Genomic DNA, 14550 nt, shown 5'->3' with positions numbered 1-14550 from the left:
CTAATACGTTGCTTCATTTAAGCTTTATCTTCGCTCGAGAATTTATTTCAGATACTTTGTCTTCACACTGCATCTACTACTATTCATATTTACTGGATGGATCAAAAATGTATTTTTTTTTCTAGCTAAATCTTAATTCAACTGTTACAGAAATCTACAAAAAGTCCATTTCTTAATGCTCGAATATTATGATATGTAGTGTCAATATCGTGGGTTTCTAATTAAAGAAAACATTTTTCATTCATAGTTGAAATATATCAAATAAAGAATGAGCAAATTTTTATCAAAAATTGATCTTTGTACTATTGTAACTTTGGAAAAAAATCTAATATCTGATAATTAATCTGAGCTTACTTTAACTCTTCTTTATCTGAATCGAATTTTCCTAATAATATTTTTCTCTAAAATTACAGCGATAATTAAAAAATCGGCAATTCTTCGATCAAAATTCTGTGATCCTTTAATTTTGGACATCAAATAAATTGTTTTTATTTATTATTTATATGCATAAAACGTAAACGTGAACAGAAAAAAAATAAAGTATCCAATAATATATATTATGATATTCAAAGAATGAAATAGATTTTTACTTCTTCAGTTGTATTTTCATAATTATTCTTATAAAAATTTATATATATATCTTTATATATATATATGTATAAAAAAAAGAGAGAGAGATGTTTGAAACACGATAAAGAATTTAGAATTTCGAAGAATTAATCGAAATTAGATAGAGTAAATTTAAAGAAAAAAAAGTTTGAAAAATCTTTTAATAGCATAATGTAAAACATTCATGAAATTTTTGAAATTTAATTTTAGATTCAAAGGAATATAAATGGAACAAAATATCATTTCATTATTACTATCATTTAAATTACATTCTCTCAAAGTTTTGTTTTCGAGTAAATCAAATTTCGAAACTTTTTAAGTATTTATAAACGAATTTGGTAGATAAAATTGGATAGATATTGATAAAAGTTTGTTTTAGGTATGAAAACAAATAAAAAGTGTACAATAAAAATTCTATATTTTTCATTTAATAACCAAATTCATGGCAAATTTTTTAAATTTGATTTTTTTGAAATTTCAAAAAAAAAAAAAATATTCTTTTTTTTCGACTTATTTTCATATTATTAGAATTAGCATAAAGATCATATCCTTTCTACTTGTTTCATTCATCTATAAATATACACACGGATTATCATACATCATATAATAATATAATAACTATAATACGATAATATATAATAAAAATCATAACTTTTCTATTTGTTGTATCTAAAATCCCTTATATATACGAATTATCATTTATCACGGTATAAAAATACTTTTTTTTTATTTGTTTCATTTATCCCGAGACACCCTGTGTATACGAAATTATCGTTTATACGATAACTGACAGCACTATCTTTGAGTTGACTAGCGATCACCCTAGTTGCGCGTGAAACATGTCAATTTATTACAATCAAGAGAATAACACCTATCACCTCAATCATTTCCCAAGATATTCGCTTTCCAATGTTACATCCATACAAAACATAATATAACAATAGACACGATACGTATACGGAAAGAAAGATACGTTGTGGCGTCCAAGAACCGCATCTTTGTGAAAAATGATGCGAAGCGCGATAATGTTAGATTATTTCACACGGTCAAAGAAGACCACGAAGGAGCGTAATAGCACGTGCAACAAGACCGAAGATAAAAGAGGGGGGAGGATGATGGTAAAGTAGAAAGCGTAATTAGCAACAGAGGCTGCATTTCCTCTGAATTAAACAATAATTAAAAGTTGAACAAATATGAAGGAATCGTGGGGAGATAACGGGTGGCTGGAAATTCTGATAAAATGCGTCGTTCGCGTACACATAAAAGGAATGTTCGGCCTGCTGAAAATAGAGCGTTGGAAAAGTAATTAAAAACTGTTTTAACGCCTTCCTTTTTTCTTCCCGCGGCCGAGTTTCCGAGCTGCGAACGAATTGCCGTAAAATAGGATGTACGAATGTATTAAAAACCCAAAAGGGGATTATCGTTACATTCTCCTTTTCTTTTTCCTTCTCTTTTTGTGGTCGTATTTACTTTAACGTATTTTAAATAAATGTGTGCATTTATATAATTTATAAAAAAAAATATTTGAACAGTATTTTATAAGAAAATTTATCTAACTTGAGAATATTTATTTTGATAAAAATTTGTGTTACAGTATAATGATACGTATTTTTATTTTTTTTTTTTTGTTATTTCTTTCGAGAAAGTAAAATTCATCTTCAAAGTTTCAGTATTCTTTCATGTTTTGAATATAATTTCGCCTGGGAATATTTTTTGAACCGAGTGATGGAACATTAAAATTTTGAATATTTTACATATTTACTTTATCTCGTATTATTATAAATTTATTTTTCAAAAAAAAAAAACATTAAAATTCTAAAAACCAATTTCATCGTCTCAAAATAATATTCCGTTTAAAGAAAAATTCACATTTGACGAATCATGATATAAATCAGATACAAAATATTTTGAGCAACTCATACATTCATAAATTTTAGATTAGAAAATGATTTAAAAAGTAAAATATATAATTAAAAATTGACTTGAAATATTCTAAAGTTATCATTTTCATTCTCTACCTATTATACTTACACCATTAATTTACAACCCCTTAATTTACAACATCTTATGATACAAGAATATTTTTAGAATTTAAATCTAACTTTTCATCGTTAAACAGTATTATTTGCCACGACAATATTCAAATATTTTAATGATCCATTCTATTATGATTGAAGAAAGCATGGCGAATCATAAATGTTCAGAAGCGAATATGTTATCGAACAATTGCTAATTATTTACCCATTACTGAACCGATGATTATTCAACGACAAAAACGATTACAGCACAACATTTGATCGATATAAATGGACCGATACGATGAATCGTTTTATACCACACGTTCGCGTGTGTTTTTCGGTTAAACAGACTATCGCTTGTTTCAATTTAATCGTTCGTTATTGCCACATGATTTAACGTTATGGAGTATAATATAAGATGGATTTCTCAACGTGACCACTTTAAATAATTAGCACATAAATTATTTGCCATGTGAAAGGGCACACAATTTGACGTAACTCTTTTAATATCTGTTCTATTATATGTTATATATTTGAATATTTCACTTTTACTTTTCGATATACCTCAATTTCATCGTCTCATTTTTCTATCGAATTGAACAATAAACAACCATTTCATAATTTTTATCGGTTATCGATGATACGTTAGAATTTCAGAAGTTCTATGTTCAAACATTCTAAATGCATTCAAAATATTTATTAATAATAAGACAATTTAAAAAATTATGAAAGCAAATTATTCGAAATTTCTACATCAAATTTGCATAATATCAAGTGATATATACGTATAAATCTTTTGACATGGATAAAAGTCACACGAAAAGCTGACTTCGTTTTTTAAACGAAGTGTTGAAAATTTTATGTAAAATAAAATTCTACTAGATAACGTAAATTTACACATTTTTTTACCATATACATAAAAAATATCAAAATATTATTTCTATCATTTACTGTTAACATAAAATTATACCACTCCTTCCTGTTGTTACCAGATATTCAAATGGTAAACCGTACGTATTATCTTATCATCAATTATATTTTACATACTGTTGACGAAATACAGACGGTTAAATATTGAGAATGACGTTCTAACGTCTTCCATTAACAAATCATTTGAATAACATTTAAGTGAAATAAACAATCAGCCAAAGGATCAACGTAAATACCCACTTCGTTTCTTTTTTTTACCCCCGTCCACAAACCGAATAATCGAGAAAAAAAAAAAAGAAATAAACAGACAGAATATCCCGACGCAAGTCTATTCACATATTAATTTCCTGTTTCGACGGAACACCATTCGATTTCGATTCCCATTAAAATCTCGTGCACCTTCGCGAGTGTGTTTCGCGTGAAAGGAGCGTAGATCGTGAAACTAAATGGATTTTTAGTGGGCATGTGTTTCAACGCCATTTCTATATCGATATTCGTTCCACTGGATGGAATTTATGATTGCTTCGAAATCATTAAAATTAAATTAAGCAACGTGGAAAGCATCGTTTGGGATCTGGTTGAATGGGCACTGATAATAGAAAAAGTTCGAAGAAAATTTGTCGATGATTGTTTCTTAACGATGATCGACTTATCGATTCCATTTCTTTTTATCGATTCGATTCTTCATTTGACTTTTATCTATTCGATCTTTACGAGGTGACGGTTCATCGAATTTATTTGCATCAATGATGCATAATTGTGAGATGAACGTTGATGGATAAGAATAATTATTGAATATCAGAATTATTATTTTTTTCACTTTCAACTTGCTTTTATTGATCACAAGAAACGAATCACAGGATTTTAGCAGTGAGAATTATTGGCAAAAAATTCCCTATCCATTGCATTTTATTGAGAATCAACGATGATCAATGTTTAATCATTATTATCACATTTTGGAATAATATTGATTACGTTTTGCAAAATTAATCATTTATTTATTTTAATTTTGTTTAATTAAAATTATCATAGTAAGTGACATTAATAAAAAGTGAGCATTTCTTGACTTTCATTTTGTTATATTTTATTTTTAAAAATTTTAGTTTTTTTACGCGTGTAATCTTTTCCTTTTTACGTCCAGTTTTAATTGCTGCATTGGAGATATTTCTCAGGGAAATTACGCATTTAACTGGAAACTAATTTAACTATTTTTACAATTTTGTTATCCCCAATTATGTACGTTATTATCTCGCACAACTGAGAACCAAGTGAAGAACATTGTGTACACAACGAGAATGATAAAAAAAACTTTCTCGAAAAGTTGTGGAATGAAGTAACAACGGTTTTTGATTACGGTATGAAAGTTTTAACAAAAATTTTTAAAATTTTTTTCAAAAAGATTCATCATTAAAAGTTTTTGCGAGTCTCGTGAACGATGTTTGTGATGTAAAAGAAACAATTTATCACGAAAGTTAAAAAATGTCTCTTCTTCTGTATACACAAATATTTATGATTCCTTTTATTATCATAAAATCGCAACTACGATATTTTAATTGGAATTTATTGCATTTTATTTTAATCACGTATAACTGAAGAAGAAGGAAACTAATAACGAAGAATCAAAGACAGCTACTAAATTATGTAAGCTTCTTAATTGTATTGCGTTTCAATATAATTTATTCTTAACAAGTTCTTCCTTGAAATATTAATATTATACAAATAAATAATAGGCAATGATAATAAGTTTAATCTTCCTACTAAAAAATTCTTCCTCTTAATTAGCTATTGCCTATTATTTTTTAAGAAGGAAGAGATAATTTAACACACATCCTTTGATTGAGAAAAGAAACTTGAAAATTTATTTTATCACATAATTATAATGAAATTTAATCTTAAATTGCATTAATTCGATAAATATTTATTTTAAAGAAACGAAATAACTGTTAATTCGTGTTGAAAAAAACATGTTGATTCCGTCACTCGAATCGTCACACATTAGAATATTACATATATTAATCATCCATTGGTAGCTAATTTTCTCTTCAAATATGAACGATTCATTCCGTTTTAGAACGGAATAGAAGGTGTGTGGACAAAGTGACCTTGGTTCTCGTTACGTAAGTCTCCTCTTTTTTCTCTCTCTCTCTTAATATCATCGTAATAACTCGCAAATGGAAGATATCGCATAAATGAAAACTATGTAGATCCATGTCACGAATAATCGTGATGTAACGTTAATTAATCTTTCCTACACGACTCATTGCCAAAGGAATGCGTATAGAGGATACATAACCTCTAACTGTGTGTTCTTTATTTTTTCTACGGCGACAATAATTTTTATATTTTTACAAAAATACGTTCTTTAATATCCGATTATTTCAATACTTAAAAAAAAAAAAAAAAAAAAAGATTTAAAATCTAAAGCAATATGAGATCACATTTCATTGATTTTGACAAAGTGATCCTAGAGATTATTGGATGTTCTATTCTTCGTTTTTATTATATCAGAATTATATTACATTGTTACATTATTGAAACATAAATTTGTAATAATAATATTTTAAAAAACGATTCTACAAAAATATTGAACGTTATACCAAAAAATATATTTTTGATAAAGACCCTAGGGACCCTAGAGAATCTTAGGGATCACTAAATGACGAACTACTATTAGTATTATAGTATATGTTCGAATCATTGTTTATTAATGAGATAAAATTCACTTCAATTGTAGAAAATTTCTAACTTGATATATATTTCCTTCTTGGATAAATAAAGAGCTGAATATCGGCTGATGAAACTATTCGTTTTTCTTCCATCAAAAATAACTTCATTTTGTTAAAATAGTGGAAGTAAAGCTCTCTGCTGAACTTTCTAAAAACAGAATTAGACACGGTATTCAGGGACTTAAGAGAAGATCCTACAAGCATTAAAAACTAATTTTCGCGCATAATATCGAGGATTGCCTCGGCGATCAACACTCTAGGTAGCCTTATTAACGAGTCTATAATCAGACTTTAGATAAAACCTACTCTCATTTTCTTTATTATCTTCTTTGTTTTCGTTCGTTATTATTACAGTCTTATAAATTAATTCTTATTCAAATATTTAAATATTTCAACATATAAAGATAAAAGTTCCTAAAATATAGATTATATTTATAATTCTATATTTTAAATTGCTTTATATGAATTTATTTTGTTGATTCTTAAGTGTGTCGTATTGATATTGAATTTGCTGGATTCGCTACTCGAAAACCAAACTTTATTTTTTAAAGAATTAATCAAATTAAATATTGTTATGATTAATCTTCATGGAGTTGATCAGTTTGGTTTGATGATATTATTTATTATTATTATTACACGTTATGAATACCACGAGGGAATCTATCAATAGTGGGTCATGATCCATCTATCCTATTTTCGTCGACAGCACATAATTTTCGTTTAATGAAATAATTCGCAACAGAAACGTTTGCAATTGAACGTTTCGTCATAGTTTGATGGATTTTATTTCCGTATTAATAATTTGTTACATGCCATGTTATATTAATAATTTTTAATTCGAAATAAAAACGATTCGTATCACGATTTAAAAATGAAAGTGCAGAACGTGCAGAAGAGAAATATATAATATGATTAAATATCGTCAGGACTTCAAATCCAATTTGTTCATTTATCGACTAATCGATCCTTAAATTGAGTTATAAAAATATATCTTATTTAATTAATTAAACAAACTTTTTCACCGTTATACGTATCGCATATTTAGGCAAGAAGATTCGATTTACTAGATTTTTTAAAAGATATTTTAACAATCGTTGTACGACAAACGTTTGATGTAAATGTTAAAAAATTAAAAAATTAAAAATATCCAATATACCTAATAAAGAATTAAGGAATTAAGTACGTAGAGCATACTTGTTTTTATACAAAAAATACAAAAATTTTTCCCTATACATTTCAATTTGGAATTACTTTAATCCTTTACCTTAATCTGACCAATTATCATTCTTAAATTACAACTTACATTAAAATACGAATTAAATATTCTTAGAACCCAGATGAAATTTCATACTCCTCTGTGATCTTTTCACGTGTTACAACTCAGATAACTACACTCGGAAACACCACGTTCAACTTCACATCAAAGTTACGTTCCATCGTGTGCACAAAATAACATTAACGTAATTCGTTACTCAAAGAATAACTTGCGAGCAATTCATAATCATCACATCGTAATTTAAACGATCAAATCCTCGCCAATCTTCACAAAGTTAAGAACGAAACCGAGAGAGAATTTTTTATCTCTCTCGATAAAAAAATTATTTCCCAAACGAATATTAACCGCATTCTCGATCCACAATTCCAAACATAACCCCAAACCTTTCCTGTCCACCCTCAAATCTTCGAAACTACTGGTTTATTTGGCCGTGGCACTCACCGAACAGTCGTTGACGTAACAGAAGTCGCCGGAAGCTGAGGTCGGTACCCAAAGATGTTCTCCATTAAGTGCACCAGTACCCCAATCGGGCGTTGATCGGGGTTCGCGGTGACCACCACTCGTTCCACCCTCCTCTCTCCCTCTGAAACGTGCAAGACACTCGATTACGAAGTGACACTTCGATATCCTCGGCGTGCTGTTGCAGTTGACGTTAATTCCTCTACAGAAATTCCATTATGACGCGGGCAATGCGTGTGTAGGTTAGAAGGGAGATTTGGACAAAAGGTAATAGCGATTCACGATACAGGAACCTCGAGTTTACATCGATGAATGATATAGATAAACGGAATTGCGTCGTGTTTTGGGGCAAGATGTTCATCGTTCTACGGAGGAATTAACGTAACAAACTGCACAGTTGACCTGTCATAACACATCGATTCACGAGTCACAACGGTTAGACGACACTGAAGTAAGCGGGTTTTTATCGATTTCATCGTGCTTGTCAGTCATACAGAGTTACGATTCTGTCTCAAGCTTGATGATTAGTATTGCTTTTGTAATTAAGATATACGTGTATATGTATGTGTATGTATATATATATATATATATGGTTTGGTTTTATTTATTTATTTTTTTTTTTGAGATACGATCTCGTTTTTTGTAGTGTTAATTAAATACACGACGATCCTTATTACGCTAAAAATGCTTTTTTCTTAATTGAATCGTATAGTAATTAAGCATAACATTTTACCTTTTCCAAGGTTCAAAGTTTTGGAGAAATAAAACATATTAAAAATTTGTAAGAAATATAAAATATATTTCATTTGTACTTTGATATTCTTCGAATGTTTAACAAAAATGGCAACTTTCACATTTTTTAATTTCTTTTGAGACTCTGATTATTGGAAATTAAATTATACGAGCATTAATTGTGTATGTGTGGAAGAGTGGAAAAGTATTTTAACGTGGAATTCGTTTGATGAAGAATACGATAAATTTGAATACAATTTTTTCGAATTCTTTCTAAAATAAAACATTTTTTTCATTCATCAATTGATTTCCAATTCTCAAAATAATTTAGTTTAACATTCGAAAAACAAATATTCTACGCTTTATTTTTACATAATTTTTTCAATTATTATCCCTTTATGGAACATTTAAATAACTGCCCATACCATCTTTACATATCTTTACATATCTAAAGTTTTAAAGTTAAGAAAAACTTTTTTTCTTCGCGATAAAATTCGATTAGATTCGAAATGCTTAACCAAACGATCATGAAAATATAACATAATATCATTATATTATAATAAATAAATGTTATAAATATACGACAACGGGAACCTGATAGAAAATAAACGAAAATTCCAAATTCGATTCGCCATTTTTCACATTCTTTCCACACACTTTTTTTTTAAATTTAACACAACCCGTTATTTGTACGGTAGAACTTTCATTATTCGAATACTTTAAATTGCACGCTATCTTTACTCATATAATAAATACAAATATATAACGGTAAATAAAATTTAATTTGAAATTGACGTTGGGTACATTCACATAGTACACTTGTAAACAATATATTGAAACTATTGAAACAAGATCGAAAATGCCGAAAAAATTAGAAAGCGATGGATCTCTTTCATAGAATTGGCAAAAATATGTGATGTTGGAAAATCAATCAATTGAAAAGAAGAAGAGTGAAATGAAAGATTAATCAGAAGAAATTGATAAATGGTACAAGTGAGATTAGAGAGATTCTATATTTTGAAATTGTATAATTTTTTCATTTCTTTATACTCGATTTTAGATCATCATCTCGAATAAGTTTGAAAATTTTTCAAACTTACAATACAAGTGAAATTGATGAATTTTTTAATACGAATATATGTGAATATATGTGAACATGAATTTTCCAGTTTTTAAAGAACTGAAAAAAAAAAACATTCGTATCTTATAAAAAATTGGCCAATTTCATTCGTAAAATTTTCAAATTTTTTAATTTACTCGAAAACGAAACTTCTCATTCAATCGATCAATTTCATTATTGATTTCGAATCTTAGAATTTTTTCGCTCCCATTTATATCACGAATCATTGCGTATGCATTATTAAAAAATTTCTCAGGTGAAAAATCTAATTTTATGATACAAACTTTTATCCTCACATCCGAATCCTTACATCAACAATCCCATTATCCGAAATAACTTAACCTAACCTTATATCGAACGATTTTGTTTCTTTATTAGTTCAGATAATGGACGGTCTGCTGTATAAACAACAAGAGCGAATTTCGAAATTAACCGATATATTTTTTCTTGCTCGACGACAAGACATAACCTAACCTAACCCAACTTGTCTCCTCTCTCTCTCTCTCTATTGGTTCGAATAATGTTAAACGTTCCATAAACAACAGAAGCGAATTTCGAAATCAACCGATATTAACTCTTCCTTATTAACTCGACGGTACGACGCGTCTTCGACATGTTCGACGAAACATCCAAAAAAAAAAAAAAAAGAACCGAGGTTAATATCGTGTCAGTCGTGAAAAATTGAAGGACAGTTTAAAATTTCAGTGGCACGACCCCTAGCATAATGCGCGTCACAGCGTGCAACTTTAATGACAAAAGTCACCCTCGGATTTCCCTTTTTTTTTTTTTTTTTTGGGAAACGATTATGTATAAAAATTTTAGGCCGCGTTCGCGTAAAGACGCCTCTCGTGCAGAGGGCTTGCTTTCTGCATAATTAGTCCGCGGAAATTGCCGCGATATCTGGGTCAAACACGAGACAGAAAGATGGGAGCGCGAAATGACGTAGTTTCATCCTCTCTCTCTCTCTCCTCCTCCCCCCCTTCCTTCTCTTTCGTAAACTGTAGATGGGGGAGGGGGATACGATCTGTTGCGATATCCTTTTGAATCGTGGAAAATCGAAATGTACGAAATGTATAGGTCTCCCGTTTATACGTCACAAGCGGAAATTACTCGTCCGATCGTGTCCGGATCTGATGTTGTACTCCACCACCGTGGATCCCTCGGTGGTATTTGCATCTCTTTGTGGGATCAAAGAGAGGGTGCAATGACGTTTTTCTTGGGTTCGCTTTCGTTTGGGAGCGCTTTGCTATCGTTTGTTTCACACGGGAGGATTAACCCTGAACAGATGTTGCGAATTTCTATTGTTCTATTGTGCGGATCAAAGTGAACTTTTTTATCCTTCTTTCTTGCTACGATAGAGTGAATGTTAACGATTAACTTCTTTCGCGAAGAAATGGCAACTAGCTTTACAATTTAATACCTATTGAACGAAGTTGATGAGAAATGGAACGGATTTTTCTTCCATGAAAAATAGACGTATGTGTATATCTATAAAGATATAGATGGCCAAACGTGGATCTAAAAATTCTTCCTTTCTTCAAATATAGATATGATGAAATTTCGTTTAAAAATTACTTAATGAAATTGTATCGATATTTAAAGATCCAGTTCTCAAATTTTTTTTATGATCCACTTCTATTAATAAGATCTAGTAGAGAATTTTCTATCCCCAGAATTTTCCACTCGATTTAAATTTTAAATCACGTTTGTCTCATCAGACTATCATAGTTCTAGATTATTCGCAGTTCATTTCTTATAAATATCGACAAAATCTTTTCCTAATTTTATATTTTTATCAAAATGATGACATGTTTGTTTTTTATAGTTTTGAACAAATATTTTTCAAAAAAAAAAAAAATTATCTATTTACTAGCTTTTATTTTTATTTTTTAAATCGTTGTTTTTGAATATTTTTGAACGAATATATCACGAAATATTACTATGTAAAATTAGAAATAATTAATAGTTTATTATATTTGTCGAAAGCACAATCATATTTCTTTCTTATTATTAACCGATTTATTTATAATTTCATGCATTTAAGATAATCTTTCATCGCACAAAAAAATGATTTTTTTCTCGTTGTGGAGTTTCACATTGAATTTTGCGTTTTAAATTTGACAGATTGAGGAAAATATAACGGAATTTACATTAAAAAATGTGTTATTTTTACACGATGATTAATTGTTCTATTCTTTCATTATCATTTGTTCTTTACACTTTTAATAATAAAATTTTTAAAATTTTTTGCACATTGTTAATATAAAAGAAAAATATCACATTTTATTATTATTTTTTATTTAATTATTTTACTATATTACTATATTATTCAGCTTGTATAATAATTCAACCATATTTCATGATCAAATGATTGAAATTATACGTAAATTATAATCACAATTTTCATAAAACAAATTGCTTCGAGTTTTTACACATAATTGTATTTCCTTAACACATATTATGAATTTGTATTTAATAAAAAATATTGTTGGAGATGTGGCCAATGTTGACGATGAAAAATTGAGGGAATTGTTCCAATAATAACAGTTCATCCATTGTTCTTTCGTTCTTTCTGTTTTCTCCTGCCATTAAGCATCGTGTGTGGAAAACGTGGTAAATAGTGATTTATAAAATTTTTCTTTCATATTTGTTTTCACTCATGAAAGTGTACCAAAACCATTCGTTTATTCATTGCCTTATCCTATTATTTATTATTATTTCATATTTGCCATTATCAAACGTACATTATCGATCAAAAGTTTGCAATCATTTTTCCCAATTGTATAACTGTGTCAAATCTTTTATTAATTTTGCTTTTTTAATTTAAAAAAAAAAAAAGTAACGCCATAAATATCGACAATAATTATAATTATTTTCGCAGATTTCTTTATTTTTATACTAACAAAATGATTAAAATGATTTCGTTTTTAAATGTATATTACAATCAGTCGTAAAAATAATTATTAATAAGTGTTATGAGGATCGATAATAATTCCGTTTTTTTATAATGTGAAAAATCAAATATAGATTTTAATGAATCGTATAATCTTTTTATCAATGGACTATTACTTCGAGAATATAAAAAGGTTTAATATTAACGTGTTGTAAAAAATATTTCTAGTTGAAATTGTATAGAAAACATGAAAGAAAAATAGTAAAAATTTAAGAGCTCATTTAACTTTTAATAAAATTAAAAATAAATTATTGTATACATATACTTTTCACACAATGATTTCATATTTTCCAAAATCAATGTAAATTTTCTTGTAAAATTATTAAAATTGATCGTACGTGGATTCATTTCAATAGAAAATTATTTCGTAATCAAACCACATCGCGTTTAATCGAGATAAAAAATAATTTGCAATTTGAATTCTGAGGTATTAAAATCTGAGGTATATTTTATGCGATTTCCCGATTGATTTTTAGTTCCATTCTAATTTAAAGGATTAAAGCAAATTGAAAAAAAAATTTATCAACGAGAATTTAAACCAATTAAATCTTAATCTCGATTAATACGATCGTTAATCGAATCCACGATGAATTTATAAGTGGTCGAGTTTGAAAATGATCGAGGCGTGGGGCGTAATTATTATCAGAGCGATAGCAATTAGTAACGAAAATATGGCAACAGTTTTAATTAAGCTGTTTGAATGAATGAAACGAGCAATTTTCAAAATTATTATATTATGATTATTACATTTTACACACAAAATCAGGATAATTGATATAAAATAATTTATCATAATCAGCTTAATAAACCGATTTAATTATTCTCAATCAGATCGAAAAGTTTTGTTCTAGAATTAAATAATTTGAAATACTGAGAGATTTCGTTTTGAAATGGAATATTATACACCACTCTGTTCATAGAATGATTCTTTTTGCGCCATCCTAGCTAGAATGAAGTTTATAGTCACGTTGTACAAACATTTTGCAAATCTACGATGAGTTTCTTTCGGTCGTTTTTTCATTTCTTGAAAAATACCGATCTTTTTAAAAGGATAACGCATTAATACGAGATTTCTCGTGACTCTCCTGAGAAAAAAAGCAAGAATTTTCACAAAGCAACCATTTACGAATGGATGAAAAAGACATCTGGACGTTGAAACCATAAAACAGACGAAACGAAACGAGCAGGCTCCTGAAGAAAGTTTTACGAGAAGATTTCCACCGGTGCTTCGAGCAATAAAAATTTTACTGAGACAAATGTATATATTGATTTAAAAAAAAAAGAAAAAAAAATCGAAACACCGAATTTCGTTTCGATTCTTCGAAATTTTTTCATAATATATACGATAGAAAATTCTGTGCATATATGAAGAATTCAATTTGAAAATAAATTACGAGTAAATATTATCTCAACCATTATCGAATTTTCTTTTTGTATCGATATTAAATTTTAATCGTAATAATTGTTAAAAAAGAGAGATGCTTTTTCGTAAGAGTCAAAAAAATAGGATAATCTTAATTTAATTTCCACGGAAAAATCGAATTTTTCTGTTTCATTTGTGAAATCGTTAAATGTGAAGTGGAATTATTAATTTTTAATAAATCGATATCTCAATCTCTAGGATAATCTCAATCTTAATTGAAGATCGATTATAAGCAGGTAGAAATATATCTGTTCTACAAGCGTCTATGCAATCAAAGAAGGAATTATTAATTCAGTAATCACCA

General features: G+C 28.4%; 1 protein-coding gene across 7 annotated transcripts in view; it reads right to left on the bottom strand.

Moving 5' to 3' along the window:
• Positions 1-14550, bottom strand: part of rdgA (retinal degeneration A) — a 73986-nt gene that overhangs the window by 49422 nt on the left and 10014 nt on the right. For all 7 annotated transcript variants that reach the window (XR_015294859.1, XR_015294861.1, XR_015294856.1 and 4 more), the window contains exon 2: positions 8001-8142. Coding sequence is in view for 2 of the 7 variants with exons in the window: in XM_086916341.1 (XP_086772467.1) it covers positions 8001-8142 (142 nt within the window). In the remaining 5 variants the exon portion in view is untranslated. The remainder of the gene's footprint in view (positions 1-8000; positions 8143-14550) is intronic.

The sequence above is a fragment of the Apis florea genome, unplaced genomic scaffold (assembly GCF_048593485.1).
Source record: "Apis florea isolate Af1SG1 unplaced genomic scaffold, ASM4859348v1 contig_2190_pilon, whole genome shotgun sequence".
NCBI classification, from domain to species: Eukaryota; Metazoa; Arthropoda; class Insecta; order Hymenoptera; family Apidae; genus Apis; species Apis florea.
Note: the sequence above shows the minus strand (reverse complement) of the source record. Positions and strands in the feature narration are given on the sequence as shown.